At 40.3% G+C, this 24,226-nt stretch overlaps 1 protein-coding gene across 5 annotated transcripts in view; it reads left to right on the forward strand.

The window, feature by feature from the left end:
- Positions 1-23,461, forward strand: part of LRIG2 (leucine rich repeats and immunoglobulin like domains 2) — a 63,547-nt gene extending 40,086 nt beyond the window's left edge. For 3 of the 5 annotated variants that reach the window (XM_081815697.1, XM_081815699.1, XM_081815700.1), the window contains 7 exons: positions 2,255-2,418; positions 8,745-9,065; positions 10,079-10,360; positions 11,969-12,418; positions 13,044-13,193; positions 15,006-15,296; positions 17,929-23,461. In XM_081815697.1, the coding sequence (XP_081671823.1) occupies positions 2,255-2,418; positions 8,745-9,065; positions 10,079-10,360; positions 11,969-12,418; positions 13,044-13,193; positions 15,006-15,296; positions 17,929-18,155 (1,885 nt within the window). In that variant the 3' untranslated portion in view covers positions 18,156-23,461. Of the gene's footprint in view, positions 1-2,254; positions 2,419-8,744; positions 9,066-10,078; positions 10,361-11,968; positions 12,419-12,675; positions 12,788-13,043; positions 13,194-15,005; positions 15,297-17,928 lie in introns of those variants that run through there. The other 2 variants (XM_081815698.1, XM_081815701.1) reach the window with 2 other exon arrangements.
- Positions 23,462-24,226: the final 765 nt, after the last annotated feature.

The following is a 24,226-nucleotide window of genomic DNA, read 5'->3' on the forward strand; positions in this document are numbered from 1 at the left end:
TATATCCTTATGCGTTCTGGTATCCTTCACAGTGCTTTTCATAAATATTGGGGGGGAGATGGGAAAGTTGTATGTAAATTTAAAAATATTTTGCATTAAACTTAAATAATCATGGTAGAAACATTAGAAAACATATAGTTAAAGCAAGAAGGAGAGCAAGTCCCCAGATCCCCACTACTCAGAGACAGCCACTATTAATATTTTGGTGTATATCTGTCCACACACTTTTCAAGAGAATGCAGGGTATTCTATGAGGTCCTTGGGGGCAGATTGGTTAGCATGTGAGGATAGAAAGATGCAAAAGAAGCAGAAGTAAAGGGAAGTAATGTGAATTCAGTGGTATCTGTGTCCAGGCATTGTGCTAAAGGCTTTATTTAAATTTTTTTGAGGTAGGCATTCTCAAACCCATTTTCCAGAAATAGAAACTGAGATTTTGGAGACATTAAGTATTTTGCCTAAGGTAAGTAGCAGAATTAGGATTAAGTCCATGTCTCATGAGTCCAGCTTACACTTAAGACAGCATAAATCAGACCACATCATTCCTCTATTCTTAACCTTCCAATGGCTTCCCTCACACACATGGAGAAAATACTTCAAGTTCTCTTCTTAGTTTGTAAAGCATCTGCATGGCCTGGTCTTCCCTGCCCAGCTCCTTGACCTCGTTCCTGTCACTGTCCCCCCCCCCCCATGTCCCCTCCCTCAGTGTGCTCTAGCCTCAGTGGCCTTCTTGCTTTTCCTCAAGCACACTGGGCGTGTCTGCCTCAAGGCCTTTGCATACAGTTTCCTATGTATGCGACACTCTTACCTCAGGTCTCTGTGGGATTTGCTCTCTCACTTCTTTCAGGTCTTTGCTCAAATGCCATCTCTTCAAAGAATCTTTCCCTGACCACTTTATCTAAACTAGTAGCTGCCCTCTCTGTATCTTTGCTTAGCTTTGTTTTTATTGATAACACTTACTTTCTGACATTGTACTTTGCCTTTATTTGTTTATTGCTTGGCTCTAATGAATGTGTAAGTTCTGTGAGGCCTATATCCCCACGGCCTAGAACAGTGTCTCGCATATAGTAGACTCAAATATTTGTCTATCAGTGAATGAATATAACCTAAGAATTCTTAAATGCAAAAGGTAACTTTTGGTCTGATTAATTAAAATAACCCTTAGTCAAATAAGGCTTTTGAGATACCATTGAAGACTGAAACTTCTTTGGAATCAGATTTTAGATACTTAAAAACTAGATAAGGATTTTGGTGATGCACACAAAGCAAGTTACAATGTTCTCAAAATCTTTGCTTTTGCTACTTCCAGGTGGATGGGACATTCATGGGGTCATTAGGAGAAAACCTATCTGATTTTTCCGATATGTTTTATAGCCCTATCGTAGACAACAAATAAAATTTCACTGGTTCCTAGTTTAAGTTAAGCAGTACACATTGCCACAGGACTGAAATGTTTTTGTAATTGTAATGAAATGATTTGAAAATAATTCTTATGGAATTATTGTGGAGTATTCTTGTGGAAAATATCTTCTCCACAACAAACATGTCTCTATGCTGCAATGTATATGGTAAGCTTTCCCCCAAACTTTTCTGGGAAAAATTTTAAACTTGAAAATTGAAAGGAAGGTACAGTTAACGTCCATATTCCCTTTACCTAGATTTACTGCTTGTTAACTTTTTGCTAAATTTGTGCTCTGTCTCTCCCTTCCTCCCGTCTCTCTCTCCCTCTCCATCTCTTTCTATCTCTCTCTCTTCTCTCCACATACACTACTACTTTGCTTAGGCATTTGATAGTAAGTTGCAGGCATCATGACACTTTGCCCCTAAATATCTCAGCATGTATTTCCCAAGAACAAGGGTGTTTTCCTACATATAACCACTGTTATCTCATTCAATTAAATTAACATTGATAAAATAATATTACCTGACATGGAGTCCATACTCAGATATCCCCAATGTCAAAAAATGTTTTGTAGATTTTCCTTCCAATCAAGAGTGATGCACTGCATTTGGTAATGAGTCTAGTCTCCTTTAATCTAAAATAGGTCCCTTACCCTTGTTTTGCCCCTTTTCTTAATGTTTTGGATGACACTGAAATATTTGAGGAATTGAGGCTGACGGTCTGAATTTGTCTTGTAGTTTGATTCAGGTTGAACATTTTTTGGAGAGAAAAATGCATGGGTGTGCAGCAGGCTTTTAATGGTGAAGAAGCAGAATGAAAAGTAAACAGTATTTCTTTTCTTCTTGGCTTCTGCAGGATTCTGAACACAAGCAGTTTACTCTGTGACTGCCATTTGAAGTGGTTGCTTCAGTGGCTGGTTGATAATAACTTCCAGCATTCTGTGAATGTAAGCTGTGCACACCCTGAATGGCTAGCAGGGCAGAGCATCCTGAACGTGGACCTGAAAGATTTTGTCTGTGGTTTGTATTTTGTTCTAAAATTCTGTATACTACACATTGTCTTTTTAAAATCATTTTATTATTATTTTTTCATCATGATAAGTGTACTCTTCAATCTCCATCGCCTCCTCCCACCCACCTCCCTCCTGGTAACCATCAGTTTGTTCTTTATGGCTAAGAGTCATTTCTTGGTTTGTCTCTCTCTCTCTTTTTTCCTTTGCTCGTTAGTTTGGTTTCTTAAATTCCACATATCAGTGAAATCTTATGATACTTGTCTTTCGCTGTCTGACTTATTTCATTTAGCATTATACTTTCTAGCTCCATCCATGTCATTGCAGATGGTAACATCTCTTTCTTTTTTACGGCTGAATAATATTCCATTTTATGTATATACCACATCTTTATCCATTCATCTATAAATGGACATTTGGGCTACTTCCATAATTTGACTATTGTAAATAATGCTGTAATAAACATAGGGGTCCATGTATCCCTTTCAGTTCCTGTTTTTGTATTCTTCGGGTACTTTGGTACCTGGATTGTAGGGTAGTTCTATTTTTAATTTTTTTAGGAACCTCCATACTGTTTTCCACAATGGCTGCATCAGTTTGCATTCCCACCAGCAATGCAGGAGCGTTCCTTTTTTCCACGTCTTCACCAACACTTGTTTCTTGTGTTTTTTATTTTAGCCATTCTGACACACGTAGGGGTGATATCTCATTGTGGTTATGATTTGCATTTCCCTGATGATGAGTGCTGTTGAGCATCTTTTCATGTGTCTGTTGGCCATCTGTCTTTTTTGGAGAAATGTCTGTTCATGTCTTATGCCTATTTTTTTTTTTTTTTTAAAGATTTATTTATTTACTTTAGAGAGAGAGTGCATGAGTGGGAGGGGCAGAGGGAGAGAGAATCTCAAGCAGACTCTGCGCTGAATGCACAGACCAATGCGGGGCTTGATCTCACGACCCTGAGATCGTGACTTGAGCCGAAACCAAGAGTCAGATGCTCAACTGACTGGGCTACCTAGGCGCCCCTGCCCATTTTTAAATTGGATTATTTGTTTTGGCGTATTGTGCTGTATCAGTTCTTTATATATTTTGGATATTAACCCTTTATTGGATATGTCATTTGGAAATATCGTCTCCCATTCTGCAGGTTGCCTTTTAGTTTTGTTGGTTTCCTTTGCTGTGCAGAATTCTTTTTTTTTTGTTAGATTTTATTTTATTTATTTATTAGAGAACAAGAACGTGCACACAAGCAGGGGGAGCGGCAGGCAGGGGGAAAGGGAGAAGCAGGTTCCCCACGGAGCAAGGAGCCTGATGCAGGACTTGGTCCCAGGACCCTGAGATCATGACCTGAGCCAAAGGCAGACACTTAACTGACTGAGCCACACAAGCGTCCCTGTGCAGAAATTTTTTATATTGGTGTAGTCCCAGTAGTTTATTTTTGCTTTTGTTTCTCTTGGCTCAGGAGACATACCTAGAAAAATGTTGCTACAGCTGATGTCAGAAATTACTGCCTCTGTTCTCTTCTAGGATTTTTATGGTTTCAGGTCTCACATTTAGGTCTTTAATCCATTCTGAGTTTGTGGATGGTGTAAGAAAGTGGTCCAGTTTCATTCTTTCACATGTAGCTGACCAGTAGTCCCAGCACCATTTGTTGAAGAGACTTTTTCCAGTTTTATATTCATTTCTCCTTTGTTGAAGATTAATTGACCATATAGTTGTGGGCTTATTTTTGGGTTTTCTCTTATATTCCGTTGATCTGTGTGTCTGTTTTTATGCCATATTAACTACTACCACTTTGTAGTATGACTTGCAATCTGTAATTGTGATATCTCCAGTTTTGTTTTTCTGTCAAGATTGCTTTGGCTACGTGAGGTCTTTTGTGGTTCCATATAAATTTTAGGATTGTTCTAGTTCTGTGAAAATGCTGTTGGTATTTTGATACAGGGATTGCAGTAAATGTGTAGATTGCTTTGGGTAGCATAAACATTTTAACTATATTTGCTCTTCCAATCCATGAATGTGGAATGTCTTTCCATTTCTTTGCATCATCTTTAACTTCTTTCATCAACGTTTTATAGTTTTAGAGTACAGATATTTTACCTCTTTGGTTAAATTTATTCCTAGATATTTTATTGGTTTTGGTTTAATTGTGAATGGGATAGTTTTCTTTTTTTTTTTAAAGATTTTATTTATTTGACAGAGAGAGATACAGTGAGAGAGGGAACACAAGCAGCGGGAGTGGGAGAGGGAGAAGCAGGCCCCCCGCAGAGCAGGGAGCCCGATGCGGGGCTCGATCCCAGGACCCCGGGATCATGACCCGAGCCGAAGGCAGACGCTTAGTGACTGAGCCACCCAGGCGCCCCATGGGATAGTTTTCTTAATTTCACTTTCTGCTATTTCATTATTAGTGTATACAAATGCAACAGATACCTGTACATTGATTTTGTTTCTTGCAACCTTATTGAATTCATTTATCAGTTCTAGTTGGGTTTTTTTTGGTGGAGTCTTTAGGGTTTTCTATATATAGTATCATGTCATTTGTAAATATTGGAAGTTTTACTTCTTCCTTACCTATACAGATGCTTTTTATTTATGTTGTGTGGTTGCTGTGGCTTAGGACTTCTAGTACTCTGTTGCATAAAAGTGGTGAGAATGGACATCCTTGTCTTGTTCCTGACCTTAGGGGACAAGCTCTCAGTTTTTCACCAGTGAGTATGATGTTGGCTGTGGGTTTTTCATATAAGGCCTTTAGTATGTTGAGATATGTTCCCTCTAGACCTACTTTGTAGAGGATTTTTATCATGAATGGATGTTGTATTTTGTCAGATGCTTTTTCTGCATCGGTTGAAATGATCATATGGTTGCTATCCTTTCTCTTATTGATGGGATGCATCACATTGATTGTTTTGTGCATACTAAACCACACTTGCATCCCAGGAGTAAATCCCGGTTGATGGCGGTGTATGATTTTTTAAAATGTTTTGTTGGGTTCGGTTTGCTAATATTTTGTTGAGGATTTTTGCATCTGTATTCATAAGAGATATTGGCCTGCTCTCTTTTTTTGTAGTGTCTTTATCTGGTTTTGGTATCAGGGTGATATTGGCTTCATGGAATGAATTTGGAAGTTTTCCTTCCTCTTGTATTCTTTGGAATAGTTTGAGAAGAATGGGTATTCACTCTTCTTTAAATGTTTGGTAGAATTCGCCTGTGAATTCGTCTGGTCCTGGACTTTTGTTTTTTGATTATTGATTCAGTTTCATTGCTGGTAATTGGTCTGTTCAAATTTTTTATTTCTTCCTGCTTTAGTTTTGGTAGGTTTTCCAGAAGTTTATTTCTTATAAGTTGTCTAATTTGTTGATATATAGGTTTTCATAATCTGTTAAAATTATTTATATTTCTATGGTGTTGGTTATTTCTCTTCTTTCATTAGTAATCTTATTTATTTGGGTCCCTTCTCGTTTTTTTTTTAATGAATCTTGCCTAGAGGTTTATCAGTTTTCTTGATCTTTTCCAAGAACCAGCTCCTGGTTTCATTGATCCGTTCTGTTGTTTTTTTAGTTTCTATGTCATTTATTTCTGCTCTTATATTTATTATTTCCTTACTTTTGCTGGGTTTGGGTTTTCTTCTTTTTCTGGCTCCTTTAGGTGTAAGGTTAGGTTGTTTGAGATTTTTCTTGCTTCTTGAGATAAGTCTGTATTGCTGTAAACTTCCCTCTTAGAACTACTTTTGTTGTATCCCAAAGATAATGGACTCTGTTTTCATTTTCATTTGTTTTCATGTAATTTTTTATTTCTTCTTTGATTTCTTGGTTGACCCATTCATTGTTTTATTTTTTAAAAGATTTTATTTTGGGGGGACACCTGGATGTCGCAGTTGGTTAGGTTTCTGACTCTTGGTTTCAGCTCAGGTCATGATCTCAGAGTCCTGAGATCAAGTTCCACATTGGGCTCTGCGCTCTGTGCTTAGTCTGCTGAAAGATTCTCTCTCTCCCCCTCTGCCCTGCCCCCATCCCCCACCCCCTGCATGCACTCACTCTCTCTCAAATAAATACTCAAATAAATAAATCTTTAAAAAGATTTTATTTTTAAGTAATGTCTACACCTAACATGGGGCTCGGACTTAGAACCCTGAGATCAAGAGCCACATGCTCTACCGACCAAGCCAGCCAGGCAGCCCAACCCATTTAGTGGTTTAATAGCATGTTATTTAACCTACATATATTATGCTCTTTTCCAGATTTTTTTGGTGGTTGATTTCTAGTTTCATAGCATTGTGGTTAGAAAAGATGCATGGTACACACTTACTATCTTAACAGAATTAAAAAAAAATTAAACCAGGATGCTGTCTAACTAGCATATCTGTTTCCATTTCTCCGTGTTCTTCTCTGAAATTTTTGTATTTTGTAATTGTGGATTAAATTTTGTATTCTTTGACTTAATATATCATAAGCAGTTTTTTTCCTCTGTGTGTTCTTCAGTGATCATTTTCAATGTCAGTATAATGGCATCTTTATGAATGTAGGCCTTTCCCTTTAGAGGGTTGTTAACCTTAGAATAGATATCCAGTAAAATTCCTGAATCAAAAATGATTTTTTTTTTAAAAAGTACTACATTTTCCAGAAAGATAGCACTTGTTTATGTTGTCACCAACAATGTATGAATGTACCAGTTTCACATTGTTTCTATTTTTTTTTTTTAAGATTTTATTTATTTGACACAGAGAGAGAGACAGCTAGAGAGGGAACACAAGCGGGGGGAGTGGGAGAGGGAGAAGCAGGCTCCCGGCTGAGCAAGGAGCCCAGTGTGGAGCTCGATCCCAGGACCCCGGGATCACGACCTGAGCTGAAGGCATACACCTAACACCTGAGCCACCCAGGCGCCCCACATTGTTTCTATTTTTGATGCAGTTTCTTTTTTTTTTTTTTTAAAGATTTTATTTATTTATTTGAGAGAGAGAGAATGAGAGACAGAGAGCATGAGAGGGAAGAGGGTCAGAGGGAGAAGCAGACTCCCCGCTGAGCAGGGAGCCCGATGCGGGACTCGATCCCGGGACTCCAGGATCGTGACCTGAGCTGAAGGCAGTCACTTAACCAACTGAGCCACCCAGGCGCCCCCTTTGATGCAGTTTCCTAAGACTAAAGTGGTGGCAGGGTTTTAGAGTTTTTTTTGGGGGGGAGGGGGGACAGTCATGGAAAAGTTGTCGTGATTCCAGTACTCATAATTTCAAGTATATATCTATATTGTTCTTTCTCAGCTTGGGCATTTTTCCTTTACACTTAAATTTCCTTTAAAGTAGAATAACTGATTCCTAGCTTTAGGTAGTAGAACTTTTACATCAGCGTATTTTCTTCCATATCACTAGTATCTGATCATTTAGATACCCATATATTGTCAGATCTGTGTTTATAATCTACTTAAAGATACTTAAGTATCCTGGAAGTTCAGGCCCACAAAATACTTATGTTGTTTTTTTACATATAAATAACATACTATTATTTATGAATCTGTAGTTTATTAGCCAATCCTAAGCCTATCTTTAGTTGGACATTTAACATGTTTGGAACTTCTCACTATTTTAGGTGAGAGTTACGCACATACAGAGTATGTTCAAATAATGTTTTATTTTATTTTCTTAAAAAGATTTTATTTATTTCAGAGAGAGAGAGAGAGTGTACGGGGAGGAGCAGAGGGAGAGAGACAAGCAGACTCTGTGCTGAGTGTAGAGCCTGATGCAGGGCCCAATCTCAGGACCCTGGGATCATGACCTGAGCCAAAACCAAGAGTCAGACATTTAACCAACTGAGCTACCCAGGCGCTCGCAAATAATGTTTTGTTAGTAGGTCCACCCTGTAAAATATAAGTTTATAATCCCCATTTTCTATATTGGCACAGAAAAGATAATGGGTATTATCATATGTATGTTTATATATGTAACCTCTACATATACACAGGAATTAATAGGATTAGAAGTTGTCTTGAAATTTGAATATAGGTTTTTCTTTTTTCCCAGTAACTGGTAATACTTAAGAAGTACATTCTAAGCATAAGTGACCATGAGTGATAGTAGAAAACATGCTAGACCCTGAAGTCTGAAAACCTGGGTTCCTGTCCAGGCTTTGCTGGGAACTTATATGTCTCTGAACAAGTTGTTTGACCCTTCTGGGCCTCATTTTCCATATCTTTCAACAAAAAGGAATTGGATTCTAGCCCTGTAGTCTCTGTGAATCTTAATATGCCGTTTTATAAACAGAACAAGCAATTTTACATTATTTGTTTCAAAATCTGTAGAAGCAAAAATAAATAAATGACTTGGCTCCTGCCCCATTTTTTTTCTCTTAGATGATTTTCTCAAGCCACAGATAAAAATGCATCCTGAAAATACAATCGCTCTTAGAGGCACGAATGTGACTCTGACGTGCACTGCAGTGAGCAGCAGTGATTCACCCATGTCTACCATGTGGCGCAAAGACAGTGAAATCCTGAATGACATCGATAGCGAGAATTTTGTTCGTTATCAGCAGCACGCTGGAGAAGCTCTAGAATATACGAGTGTCTTACATCTTTTCAATGTGAACTTCACAGATGAAGGAAGATATCAGTGCATCGTTACTAATCACTTCGGTTCTAATTATTCTCAGAAAGCCAAACTGACTGTGAATGGTAAGGAATTCTGCTCCCTGATAGTTTTATAGTTGGAAGGATTTTTCATGTTCAGGTTTTGAACCTCTTGGCCAAGAAAATGAGGCTAAGCCTGACATTTGAGGGGAGATTTTACTGTTTTGTCTTTAGGGTTGTGATAATGTATAGACTGGATTACCATTTTGTCCAGTTACTGTCCCTAATTGGTCCTTGGTTGGAGGTAAGGGGGAATTCCATGGCCCCAGGAGATAGGCTGCTTTCCTTGTTACTTATGCTTTTGGAAAAATTCTTTTGAAATTCTCTATTCTTTCTAGAACCATAATTCTGTTCTGAAAACTGTGAAATGTATTCCTGGCACTGTTCACAGGGCTTTGTAATAACAGAGTATTTAGGACATTTCTGGGTGCACTGATCATGATCAATGTCTAAGTGTGGTCACACAGAATCATTTATTAATGCTCTTCTTCATTGTGGTTGTAAAAAGAACTTCTCCAAAACAGTTTGATTAATTGATCACCTATCGGATTGAATCACTAAAACATTTTAGGTTTTGTGCAACCAAAGGATATACTTGTGTCTTACTTCTGGGTTGTTTCATGAGATTTTTGAAGGCATAAATTTTTTGTATTCTGTATTTTATTTATTTTTTGGTATAAATTTCTTTTTGCATGCATTTGCCATGACGGCTTTGTAGATGTTAGTTTGGAAAGCACCGTTTAGTCTCTTAAGTAAGGGAGTCATAATAAATGTACGGAGTTCTGAAAGGTTTGTGGCCTTCTACCTTTCCTGTCCCCATCAGAGAGATAGGTAGACGTGTCATGCATTCTAGAAGAGTTATCACTGTACTCCAAGTACTCTGAGGTTCAAAGAGAAAAGATGGCCTCTGAAGTTGTATTTACTGTCAATCCAGAGAGCATGCCTTCTGAAAGAAATAGTATATTACGAGTTGGTACTTTGTGTATGTGTGTATAAGTGTGTGTGTGTGTATTACCACCGCCCCATCCACTTTGTTTCGGGGATCTTTCTTGAAACAGAGATGCCATCTTTCCTGAAAACGCCAATGGATCTCACTATTCGCACTGGTGCCATGGCCAGATTAGAGTGTGCTGCAGAGGGGCACCCTGCACCTCAGATTTCCTGGCAGAAAGATGGTGGCACTGACTTTCCTGCGGCTCGAGAAAGACGCATGCATGTCATGCCCGAGGATGATGTCTTCTTCATTGCCAACGTGAAAATAGAAGACATGGGAATCTATAGCTGCATGGCACAAAATATAGCCGGAGGCCTCTCAGCAAATGCCTCACTCACAGTATTAGGTATGTGTACTGCCCCATGGGTCCCTGCTTTGGTTGGAGCCTTTTTATTAAGGGTCTACTCTGGTCTTAATGGCAAAAAAAAAAAAAAAAAAAAAGTCTAAGTTTGAGATTTTTTTTTTTTTAAAGATTTTATTTATTCATTCGAGACACAGAGATACAGAGAGAGAGAGAGAGAGCATGAGCAGTGGGAGAGGCAGAGGGAGAGGGAGAAGCAGACTCCCGGCTGAGCCAGGAGCCCGATGTGGGGCTCGATCCCAGGACCCCGGGATCATGACCCGAGCCGAAGGCAGACGCTTAACCATCTGAGCCACCCAGGCGCCCCTAAGTTTGAGATTTTAATTGTGATCCTTCTATCTTTGTCACTTTTTTTTGCCAATACATGCAGGGTTATGTCAGCCTAGGATATTAGTGGATCAGATAACTGAAACCTGGGGAAGTAGTGAGGGCAGAATTAGAGATCTTTATCACATGAATTGAAAATTCAAATCCCTTTATCCTGTTACATCGCCTTCTGGAGTTTTCAGTTCATATATGTTTTTTCTATTCAGCAGTGAGTTTGCAGTTGTTTTATACTGCTTCACAGACAACTCAAGACAATTTGTTTTTTTCCTAGTTTATTTTAAAAAAAATTTAATGCACAAAAAATGACCATCTTCTGGTTAGATTTTCTGTTCTCCTTCCAGTGTACTCCTCTTGATCCTATGTTCTGGTAAAATAAAATGTTTTTTCCCTAAAGAGTTCCTCTGACAAGCCTATTTTTTTTTCTTATGAGAATACCTGTCTTCATGGGACTCAACTCAGAGGCAGATTCTGCTTTCTAGTTCTGTATTCCCCTAGATGTTAGGTTTTTTAAAAGTTTGTTGGTTTGTGTTATTTCCTTGTGTAATCAGAAAAATAAGTATATAGTTTTAAAAATTTAGGGTATATAGAAAATTAGAAAAAGGGAAAGTCACTAAAACACTGTTAAAAGATTTTGGCATATTCTGGACTTTTTTAAAAACATTTTCATGTAGTTATGTATACCTACTTTTATCCTCTTAAATATTATATCACAAGGGTTACTCTGTCATTAAGTCTTCAGAAAATATCATGTGCCTGTACTGTGGTTTACTTACAACTTTTCCTGCTAGATTTAAAGATCTTTTTCCTTTATTTTTAAAAATTACAACTAGTTTCATAATAAACCTGTTTGTGTATAAATCTTTGACTTCCTTGCTTAGGATAGCTTGCCCAAGGTAGAATTAGTGAGATAAGATTTTTGAGGCTTTTGCTTTTCTGAAACACTAACTTCTAATCTTCCCATAAGTATATAAAAGTGTTTACTTATTTTTTTTCTAAGGGTTTTTTTATTTATCTTAGGGGGTGGAAGAGGGAGAGAGGGAATCTCAGGCAGACTCCACACTGAGTGCGGCGCCTGACACAGGGCTTGATCCCAGGCCCCGGAGATCATGACCTGAGCTGTAATCCAGAGTCGGCTCCTTAGCCCACTGAGCCACCCAGGTGCCTCTGAAAGGGCTTACGTATTGCATCATCACCTCATTCATCTGATTTAGTAGGATTTAAGAAATAAAATGGTTTAACATGATTTTTTATACATCTTTCTGTTAGAGACACCCTCATTTATCAGACCGCTGGAGGACAAGACAGTAACGCGAGGTGAAACTGCGGTATTACAGTGCATAGCTGGAGGGAGTCCTGCCCCTCGCCTCAACTGGACCAAAGATGATGGGCCCCTGCTGGTGACAGAACGGCACTTCTTTGCTGCAGCCAACCAGCTTCTCATCATTGTCGATGCTGGCCTGGAAGATGCTGGGAAATACACCTGCATTATGTCTAACACCCTTGGGACAGAACGTGGTCACATTTACCTGAATGTCATTTCATCCCCCAATTGTGACTCTTCCCAGAGTAGCATTGGGCATGAAGATGATGGCTGGACCACAGTTGGCATCGTCATCATTGTTGTGGTCTGCTGTGTTGTGGGCACCTCTTTGATCTGGGTCATTGTTATTTACCACATGAGAAGGAAGAATGAAGACTATAGTATCACGAACACAGGTGAGTGGTACCCAGTTGACACCTATGGCTTGTACTTGAGTCAGGAGCGTAGTATACAATTTATTGTAAAATATTAAAAGCTGTGGAGCTTTGATACTTTATGTGTGGTAGGAGGAAGAGTTTTTTTGTTAAAATGTCCTCCTTCCTTGATAAAATGGAACCTCTCTGATGAATAATTTTAAGAATTTGTAGACAGTCCCCCAAAACCTTGCTCTTACAAACACGTTACAGGTGCACCTTCTTTCTTTAATCTTTAGGGCTCATTTCCATCCAAGCTTCTCTGTGGGGGAAGAGTGGAGCCCTTCTGACTGGGATCGGCCTTTCACCCCCCCGCCCCCCGAAATTCTGAAAGAGAAGAGGCTCAGTCAGGTAGACTGTGAAAGTACTCCTGTGGATAAGATTTTAAGACTTTAGGTTTCGCCTCTTTCAGTAATACTTTTAAAATGAGGCTTTGAAAAGAATTTTAGCAAGAAAGAGTTTTGGGGGGAAATTCTAAGACTTGTTGAGTTCCTAGGTACATACCATTTTCCTGGCCAGTATATGTATCAGAGTGGAGCCCATTTGCACAATAGTCTTCTGAGTGTTGCCTAACGTTATTTGAGAGTTACAGATGTGTCTTTTACAGAGGAGCTTAATCTGCCTGCAGACATTCCCAGCTACTTGTCTTCCCAAGGAACACTGTCGGAGCCACAGGAAGGCTACAGCAACTCTGAGGCAGGCAGTCATCAGCAACTCATGCCTCCTGCCAATGGATATTTACACAAGGGCGCTGATGGTAATGACTCTTCGTTGTATATGCTTACAATTTTAGCCTATTCTGTTGAGTTTATTTGTCAATGTGTAGTTTTCCCCATTAACCTGAGGCAACATTTTTTTTTATTTTGTAAAGATTTTATTTATTTATTTGACAGAGACACAGCGAGAGAGGGAACCCAAGCAGGGGGAGTGGGAGAGGGAGAAGCAGGCTTTCCGCAGAGCGGGGAGCCCGATGCGGGGCTCGATCCCAGGACCCTGGGATCATGACCTGAGCCGAAGGCAGACACTTAACGACTGAGCCACCCAGGCACCACTTGAGGCAGCATTTTAAAGCAAGATACTCCGTGAAAACATTTGGCTCCGTGCAAAATAGGATGGAAATTGACCAAAATCTTAACAGAGAAGAAAATCATCTGACAGAAAGGAGAAACACATCTCAAAACAAGAGATTGGCGTACCCAGCAAAGGCTCCCAAACCGAAGTATTATCATGAGAAGGAGGTGCTCTAGAAACTTTTTTGAGGTGTCTTAACTTTTTAAGACATGAGCACTCTTTAGGCCATATCCAGGGGAGGTTTGTCTCTCCTGCTGACAGGTTGATGTTCACTGAAGTTTAAAGGGCAGTGGTGATTCTCAGCATACGTTGGAGAAATCAGAGAGATACAAAATGTTCCCTAATTAAATGAACCCAATTTCTAGTACTACTTCTCTTCCCCACTCCTCCTTTCCCTCAGGGAGTGACAGAACTCGGGGAGGTGAATTGAGGGATAGAAGAATTGGGTTTGATTCCTAGTTCCTGTTTCCGGCTCTGGGACCATGAACAAGTTGCTTAAATCTGAGCTTTAACTTTCTCATTTTTAAAATAAAGAAACAATATTTTATAAAGGACTTCTCTCAAGATTCTCACAGATCCTTTCAACAAATCGGTGTAGTGCTTCAAGTATTATACAAATGAAAGGCCTTTTCTATTTGTACAGAGATTTTTTTTAGGCTGAGCGTTAACAGGGTTTATCTGTTTAATCGCTAAATTGGATTTTATTTTGGGTACCTCTAGCTTTTAGAAGAATCTTTAAATGCCTCTACTCTTTGAATTGGTGGGAAATAACCCTGCTTTCTGGGCCAAACTAACTTCCAGTTCTAACAGTGTTGCTTGATCAAGAAGTTACTTGCTCTTTATTTCTCACTCTCTTTTCTCTCTTTGAACAGTTTTCAAAGCATGTAACAGTCTGGGGAGCTCATTATTAAACTTTACCTCTGCCAGACGTGCACATGTGTCAGGCAGGACTCTTGACCATCAGAGGCTTTTTCTCGGGGTACTTTGAGCCAGGAGTGTTGCTTGATCCCTTGACTCATGAAAGTAATGTGGGCTTTGTAAAGTGCAGTCCTCATAACTCCTTGTTCTCTGCTTTAGTTCGCTTCAGCCAAACATGTGTCTTGTGGCACAGTGCAGCCTTATCTTGGTTCCCTTGAATTGGGCATGACCTTATCCAGGCTGGACAGAGATGGTTTACTGTAGCATTCAAGAGCATGGGCTCTGGAGCCCAGAGTGCCTGAGTGTAGAGTTCAGCTCTGTATTGTAGCAGTGTCTTGGAGCAAGTTCCCTCATATCTCTTGTGTTGTAGTTACCCCATCTGTAAAGTGGGGGTACCTAGTACCTACCTCATGGGGATGCTGTGAGGATTAAATTAGTTAATTCACAGAAAGACCTGGTTTATCAAGTAAGTGCTGAATCGATGCCAGCTGTGGGGATAATGGTGACAGCTGGTGTAGAAAACTGGTGATGGGCAAAGCTGACTCCTTAACTGAAGGATTCTTTCCTGTGTTGTCATCAGGTGGCCCTGGTACCCGGGTTATTTGCTCCGATTGTTATGACAATGCCAACATCTACTCCAGGACCCGAGAATACTGTCCGTACACCTATATTGCTGAGGAAGATGTTCTAGATCAGACACTGTCCAGCCTCATGGTCCAGATGCCCAAAGAGACATATTTGGCACATCCTGCCCAAGATGCCCCTACCCTGGAGAGCCTGGTATCATCAGTAGACAGAGAGATGGCTGCCTTTCCCACCAACCATGAGAGGATAAATGAGAAGAAACTTCCCTCCACACAGATGAGCAGTGGTAAAGGGCACAGTGTTTTTTGTTTATTTTGTTTTGTTTTTACTCTCACCTACTTGATTTTTCCTTCTGTCCTATAAGTGGCACTCGGATTTGACAGGAAGCAAGCAAATTGGTATAATAGAGTGATTAGCTACTGCTAGCTGGTATAAGGTAGGGCCAGAGATTTTCAGAGATTAGAATTACAGAGAAGTCTGCATCTGTAGGATGGAAACAGCTTCTGTGGGCGTATCAAGATCACACTTCTAGAAATTCAGAAGCCATATAGAAAAAGCTTTTAAAAAGTTTCATATAGGTGTTTTTTCTTCCATCTTTATTTAAATAATGGAGATTGGATATGCCGAGGATATAATTTGGTGGAGATTTTTACTGGGAAGGTTTAAAAATGATGTGGTTGCTGTTCTAGCAGGTAAATATTGAATGTCAGTATCACTTAGCCAGTGTTTGCTTTCGTGTGTGAGGCATTACGATCCAGGGCCCGAAGTGGGGACGCAGTTATGGGATAGTGGCTGCGCTCCTCCACGGCCCGGGAGAAGACACACGTGTCACATGGGCAGAGGAGGCATGTGGTAACACCTCGGTCAGTAAGACAAAACTCTTTCTAGACTGGGAAGGGCACTACTGCGCATGTCTTCCTGTCCATCCAGGTTTTTCATCAGCTGTCACCCTCCTGTCAGCCTAAAATGGAAGGGCACAGGAAGTTGGGTGGGGGTGAGGACTGCAGGTGCTTCCAGGGGTGGTTCTGGCAGGAGTACATGAGCTGACGTGGGACTTTTTTTTTTTTTTTTAATCTATTCTTTTTATTTTGAGATAATTCTAGAGCCCCATGCAGTTGTAAGAACAGAGAGTTTCCCTTGTCCCCTTTACGCAGTTTCCCCTCCTGGGAACATCTTGTCCTTTCAAGAATGTGATGTAGATAGAATCATACAGCATGTAAGCTTGGAATTGGCTTTTTTCCCTCAGCAAAATTCTCTCAAAATTCATCAAGTTGTTGTATATTAAAAGTCTATTCATTTCTGTTGCTGAGTAGCATTCCAAGATATAGATGTCTACCTTTTGCTTAACCATTCGCTTAATAAAGAGTATCAATGTATAAAGAACTCTCAAAACTGAACAGAAAAATCAGCCAGGCAATGAGAAAATGGGCAGAGGAACTGGACAGACATTTCACCTAAGAGAATATAGATATACACAGATGGCAAATGAAAGATAGTCGACATCATTAGACATCAAAGAAATGCAAACTGAAACCACAATAACAGGTCATTACACCCTAATCGGAAGAGCTAAAATTAAAAAAAAAAAAATTGTGACAAAATAAATGTTGGTTATGATGCAGAGAAACTGGGGCACTCAAACATTGCTGGTGGGAATGCAGAATGGTACGGCCACTCTAAAAACCAGCTTGGCAGTTCCTCACAAAACTAAACATGACATGGGACTTTTAAGATGTGCTCTCTTATTCTTAATTAAGAGACCAACTCCAAAGATTTCTAAAGAGGGTACAAGTCAGAGAAAAGTATGTCTTGGCTTTAAAGTTCAGTGTCCATGAAAGAAGTGCACCAACACTTAATTCCGTGTTCCCATGTCCTGTCCTAAAAGAGTTACACACATAAAAAGACTTTAAGTAGAACCGAAAGTGCAGTGCATCTTTTTCCTAACTTTCGGGATATCTCAATTGTTAACTTGGTCTGTAAGTGAGGAAGTCAGCAAATGAGTGCTTTGGTGCATTGCTCATTCCTCCCTGGGGTGCTCTAGCTCCTTGCTACTCACAGTGTGGCCTCAGCTTTAGCATTACCTAGGAGCTTGTTAGAAATGCAGACCAAGGTTCCCACCCCGGACCCAGTGAACCAGAATCTTTATTTTAACAAGATCCCCAGGTTATTTGTATGCACGTTAAAGCTTAAGAAACCCTGCCCTAGCTTACTTTTCCACAAGGGTTTTGTTTTTATTTCTGAGTGTTTGTTTCCAGAATGTTTTGCCTGACTTTCTCCAAAATGCATCCCCATGAAGTTAATATAGCTTTCAGCAAATATTCTTTGGGGAAAGAGCTCACCACTGCAGTAAATGAGGTGAATGAGAAATGCATATTTTTGAAACCAAAGTACAGATAATCTGATTTAAAATTGCTGTTTTTGGTTATTATTTTGTTGTTAGAATTACTGGCATGCTAGAAGCTGGAGGGAGATGGTTTATTTTTAAAACAATTTTTTTTAAACATACTCATTTGTTATTTAAAGATGTAATAGCTGCACTGAATCAGTGATTTTTGTATCATGCAACTTTCACTACAATATGGATACTATTTTAGTCTGTTTCCATGTGTCTAAAGAATTTTATTTTTAAATTTTTGTAGCAGCAGAACCACTAATAATAGATGAAAGCAGAGGACATATCACAAGGTTTCAGTAAATACTTGGTTAAGCTTGTTGAAAGACCATGGTTCCAGTTTCTATTTTGTTTTCTTTTGTTAACTGTTGCTAAGAAGTTGGCAAGTGTACATTTGCTCTCAATGTCCTTATTCAGGAATATTGGGTATCTTTCTTTCTGGGAGGATTTGGGTAAAAGAAAATGAAGTTTTAGATCATTAATTTTGAACTTCCATTTGCCACTGATTATTGTCTTTCGTTCTCAGAAACGTTGCCGCGGCCTCTTTGGAACATGAGCAAAGAACTAGGCCTGCCTCATCCTCCCTTTTCCCAGCAGCCAGTCCTTGAGCCACCACAACTCCATCAGAATGAGGGTCTGGCAGAGAGTGGCCCAGAGGGTTCTGCCTCCCCCACGCCCTGTCACAGGTTGCACGACCATGCTTTTGATTTTAGTAGGACTCGGAACATTCAAGATGGTAGTGAGGGCACATGAACCTCACTCCAGGCTGAAATCTGGGCCAAGACTCCAGTTAATTCATTTTGTATTTACTACCTCAGAGTTCAGAAGAAACCCCAAAGTCAGCATTTGCTTTACCCTGTCTGCAATTACATCTGACCCCACCGAGGTGGACCAGGCATTTGTTTGGGCTTATTCCTGAGGAAGAAGGGGAAACGGCTGACAGAAGTGGGTACATCTAATAAAACATGTGCAACACGGGCAGAGGAAAATACAGGACAACTGTGCTTGCTGATGGTTCCACGGGGTTGTGCCCAGCTGTGCATTGCCTATTAGGGAGAGCCTCATTGCTGCCTAACATGCTGGATTGTCTCAACCTGCAGAATGATTCTGAGAAAACATCACTGTTCTGTTGTGTCTTCCAAGGAACAGAAATAACTTCGGAGCTCTCTGGGAGGTGTGTCTGGGATTCTTCAGTGGTTTTAAGCATCTAGTTGAGACCGAGGCTTTGATATTCAAGGTCTTTGACAAGAATCCCAGGCTTGACCAACTGTTACCACATCAAGGGGTGTTGTATTCTTGTGAATCTTTTTTTTTTTTTTTGGTCCCTGTCACCCAGGGATCTCGTTGTAAATACATGTGCATTTATAAATAATTTTTGTATTCATTGACCATATGTGTTAGCTGCATTGTAAATATTTTTGATATGCCAAAATTATATATAATATTCAGTTATAATATTGACAGCAGCTTCTCAGACCACAGATTTTGTATGACTTGGTTTAGTGAACCTAAAGACTTTGTTTAAAGTTTTAAAAATGTGTTTGTTAAGAAGTATATGTATAGAGGCAGGGTACCTAGTGATTGCATACACACAAACACAGTCTTGGTGTAATTAACCACTTTCTTCGTACCTAGAAGTTCATACATCTAGTCATTTGCCATCTGTTTACAAGTGCCAGGTAATACTACCTTTCTAGCATAAGAAGACTCAAAAGACTAGCAGTCTTGTCCTAGACATGTGCACAGAGAGAAAATTTCTTTTGGGAATATCTTTCAGCAAAGTCCTTAGTTGATGAGGAAACCAAAGATGCTTCTTTTCAGTTTGTTTTTTTGTATTTCTTCTACCAAGGCACAGTATATCTTAAGAAGGGAAGAGTGCTTTTGGGTAAGTCGAATGTGCACAAATTCATAAACTGTAAAGCTTTAGAGTGTTTTCCTTGTTTATACAAGTGATTATTTAAGCCAAAAAGTTCTCTTGAATTTTTGATAGCAAAAAGCTTTATATGAACAAAGAACTTCTAATGGAATGTAATGGACTAAAGTTCGTTTTTTCTTTATTCTTTCGGATTTCCTTACTTAGGCTGTCAGATTCTGTCCTCTCAATCTAGTGAGTACTAGTTATGTGCTGGATGACTCCCATCACTTAAATGAAAATATCTATTTCTAAGTTATTGTGCATTTCAAGGGTTCTAAACTCACATAATGTCTTCGCTTTTTGCCACAAAGTTGAATTGCGTACTAGTTCTCAATCCTAGTTTTTTTCTCCCATAGGCAGTGGCGTGCGTCTCTTTAGTGGTTTTGTACCACCAAGCCTTTCTCTCTTTTCTTTTTCAAACTGTCAGCCTCTGTTCATTTTTACTTCGAACTTCTTAAGTATCACTATTTTCCCATCCTTTCAATTTGTGATTCTTCTTCTTCCTTACTGGGTTGTACTGTTATCTGTACAGGGCTGACTTAGAATCAGGAGACCTGATTTTGTTCCTGGCTCTGGTCCTTACTGGCTGTGCAGTCAGGGGCAAGTGTCTACTTCTCAGCCTGATTTTCTCATTTATGAAATGAGGGAATTCTACTGGATGCTCTAAAGCCCTTTCCAGCTGTAATGTTCTGTGAATCTGTGATCCCTCCAGGAACCAAGGAGCATTCTGCTCCTCTAATAAAAAGCTGCTTTCACGAAACGTTTGTTAGAGTAACAAGAGTGATGCTGCTTACTCTGACTTGAGCCAGATTCACTTCCTCCATAGCAGGAGGGACACTGTAAGAAATATTCTCGAGGAGAAGAGCTCTTCTGCTTTGAAACCGTCTCAGTGAACGACGAGTGTGTTGACTCGATGGAAGCCACCGACGGCTGTCCAGAGCAGCGGCTCTGAATGCTGGGGCCGCCGCACGCCTGAGCATCAGAAGCAGGTGAGGGGGGCCCTGCGGCTAATCTGTAGCTGGTTTGTGGCTCCCTTACCTTTCAGATGTCTTCATTTGTACAGGTAATCCTGTTACTATCCTGTACTCTCACTCAAATGCTGACAGACTTTTCTTGAGTGAAAAGGTGTAGTTAGAATGAGGCTGCAGGTGAGCATCGGCTGTTAGGGTGACAGAACCGAAAACCAGGCTGCGAACCAGTGTCCGAGAAAACTTGGAGTACAGGAGTGCCGCCTCTGCCCTAGCAGGGGTCCTGTTCCTCCTACGACTGTCATTGTCTGGTCTCCCGAATGGCCAGGGTCTCCCTTATGTCAACACCAGTGGCTGAGATGCCTTCCCAGATACTCCCAGCTTGCCGAAACAACTACAGAACTAGTCAAGAATTTGTTTAAACGTGAAGAGCCTACCCCTGGTTTTAAAAAAAATAATAATAAATTTAATAAATTCTAATCTTAGGAGAAGGACTTGGCTGAAATTTTTCATTATTGCATATGTTTTTTTTTTTTTTTTTTTAAAGATTTTATTTATTTATTTGACAGAGAGAGACACAGCGAGAGAGGGAACACAAGCAGGGGGAGTGGGGGAGGGAGAAGCAGGCTCCCCGCAGAGCAGGGAGCCCGATGCAAGGGCCCGATCCCAGGACCCTGGGATCATGACCCGAGCCGAAGGCTATCGCCCAACCAACTGAGCCACCCAGGCGCCCTATTGCATATGTTTTTGACCAAGCAGTGATTTATCCCTCTACTGTAAACAGGGTTAGTGGCTCATGAGTGTGTCTTCCCCGCAGTGTGATGTCTGCCTAATGCCTCTTTAATCAGGGATGTTGTAAAGCAAGGCAAACTAAAATGCCGGGAGAGATATGTCTGCCCCTCACCCAGTGATCTCCTTGTATCAGTAGGGATACGTAAATTCTCTTAAGTTGTGCCCCTCTTAGCCCGATTCTTCAAGTCTACCCGGAAGAAGAAATAGCATCTTCCTTTAACTCCACACACCCTGCTGGCACATGGTCTCTACATAAGCCATTGGCTTTCTGTCATTCAGCCGCTTCTAAAGTGCTCTCCCTAGTTGGGCAAGTTACTCTATGGGATACGAAGTATCAGAACCCTCTAATGTGCCATCTCAGAGTGTTTTATGTGTATTTTTCTGAAAGGTAACTTTCATATTTAAAAATAGTTGCCTTCACACTGCCCATTGGGGGGGTTGTAAAAGCAACATTAAGATGTCTGGCAACTTAGACTCTTGCCCATTTTCCTAAGAGATGGGAGATAGGATAAGAGTCTTTAATTACTTAAAGTGTCACCATGAATTAGGATTAAATTCACTCTTTTTATTCCTGAGGACAGGGGTCATGTCTGCCCCCGTTCTGTGGGGCAGAAGTTATTAGGGAGGTGCAGTATACACTTGCTAGTAATACTATATAAACTAATTATCTAACGATTAGGTTTGTCCGATAATTGGAATAATCCGTGTTTTGTGGGAAAAGTACACGTGGAAGCTAAATAATCATGTTAATAGCACTGAAGAAATTTCTGCATTAAGAATGGAATATGGGCAAGATGACTTTTAGGTCTCTCTCAGTTTTATCATGGGAAATTTCCAGAAGCAATCTGACAGACTTAAAACTTCCCCCTTCAAAATCCTTTATATACAGTAAGTATAGAGCACTTAAATTTTTTTCAGCTCAAGAGTTTTGGTTTTTGGTTGACAAAAGGAGCCTGTTCTGTGTTAATGGCTAAAAACATGAAAGTCTGGGCTTACACTTCTGAAGAAATCTATAACTAGTTACTAACACAAATGGCATTACCATAATAAAAACTTTGTAAGAGTCTATATAATGTATTATGACCCTCCTTTTTACTCCTTAATTTTTATGCCTGTTTCTTCTTACCAGCAGGACTTAGTTGGAATGGGATTGGAATTGTGTTTAGCTTTACACCCAGTATTTTACCCAAGAGCGTTACAGCCTTTTCCAATCATTTTAATATCCACAGAAATACCAGGAGATAATGGAGCAACAGGGGTAAACTTACTGCCATTTTAAATGCTATGTGCTCCATTTCTGAGTTTGCTTCTTAATGCAGATTACAGAGGTAATTGTGAAGCAGTTGGGCCTTACAAGGTTGAGCTGAGATTTTTGGCAACCTGCAAGGAATGTCTCATTCTTCTATGACGTGGCCTCTTTCCCAGTTCAGTCTGGCAGATGTTTTTCCCTCCTGCTTCTAACTTAGAACTTTTTGGTTTAGAGTACAGTCTCAACCAACATCAGTTAGCCTTAATTTTTTTTTCTTTTTTGGACAACTGCCTGGTTTGTTGACAAAAATAACAAGTTCTGAATTAAGAGATATATTACAAGCTGCTCTTTACAAAACAACACCTGCAAGCCCATGAATCATCTGAAGATTCTGTGGGTAATAAGAGGTAGGGACATGTGTGTGTGTCTGTGTGCACGTGTGTGCATGTGTTGGTGTGTGTGTGAAGAGTAATATTTGGACCTGCTCCCTTAAGGTGGTTTGTTGAGTGTTTCTTAGCAGCCCTATTAATCTCCACCAATGAGTGGGGTGGGAGTGAAAAAACAACTTGATTTGAGCCTGTTTTTAGATAAAAAGTAAAGTGATCCTTTATCAACTATAACTGTCTTGAAAGAGAAATTGAGGGGCGCCTGGGTGGCTCAGTTGGTTAAGCGACTGCCTTCGGCTCAGGTCATGATCCTGGAGTCCCTGGATCGAGTCCCGCATCGGGCTCCGTGCTCACCAAGGAGCCTGCTTCTCCCTCTAACCCTCCCCCCTCTCATGTACTCTCTCTCTCTCATTCTCGCTCTCTCAAATAAATCTTTAGAAAGAGAAATTGATCATCAGGTGGTCAAGTGCTCTTGGAGTATCTCTTGGCTACTTAAAGTGGCCTCTTGATCGATAGACTATTTCTACCCTCTTCTGTTCCCCCTTTTTCCCATCAGAGGAGGTCAGTCTGAGCAGCCCTGGTACTAGATGTACCGAAACAGAGTTATAAGCCAAGTTGTTCAGTGTGGTCCTTTCCTAGTATCTATTTATATTTTCTCACACATGAGAATGTATATTTTATAAGGCATGTGTTTGTCTACCTGTTTGTCTACTGTAATATGTCTCCAATAAAGCTAAAATACATTACGATTTTCTCGTCTTCTGTTGCCTTGAAGTATAGGAGGGAAATGGTGTATTTTTAAGTTTGTGGTCCTTTGAGGGGGTCCCCAAAGAGTTGTATAAGTTATTTCCCCTCTCTCATTTCTGCTGTGTTTGAGTCACATACTGTCTGGAGCCTGCCATCGGAACACCCTGCAGCCCTCGGCTTCCCAATGGCCAGTGCTGTGTGCTCTTCTTTGCCTCCCTCATTGTGTCTGCCATGGTGCTAGATGCCTGGCGGGATGGATGGAAACAAACACACTTAATAGTTCATGAGAAAGTAAGAGTACTTTCTACACAGGGAAAGATTTGAAGGCATCATTTTCTTTCTTTTTTTTTTTTAAGATTTTATTTATTCATGAGAGACAGGGAGAGAGATAACACAAGCAGGGGGAGAGGCAGAGGGAGAAGCAGGCTCCCTGCTGAGCAGGGAGCCCGATGCCAGACTCGGTCCCAGGACCCCGGGATCATGACCTGAGCCGAAGGCAGCCAGTTAACCATCTGAGCCACCCAGGTGCCCTGAAGGCATCATTTTCTAAATCAAAATTAACAAAATATTTGAAGAATGTCAGTATTCCGGTCAGCTTCCACACTGTACTATATTAGGGACTATTTTTCTTTTTTTTTTTTTTTAAGATTTTATTTATTTGACAGAGCAAGAGAGCACAAGCAGGGGGAGCAGCAGAGAGAGGGAGAAGCAGACTCCCCTGAGCAGGGAGCCCGATGCGGGGCTCGATCCCAGGACCCTGGGATCAT

The sequence above is a fragment of the Leptonychotes weddellii genome, chromosome 4 (genome assembly GCF_054177405.1).
Source record: "Leptonychotes weddellii isolate Sample4059 chromosome 4, ASM5417740v2, whole genome shotgun sequence".
Taxonomy (NCBI): Eukaryota; Metazoa; Chordata; class Mammalia; order Carnivora; family Phocidae; genus Leptonychotes; species Leptonychotes weddellii.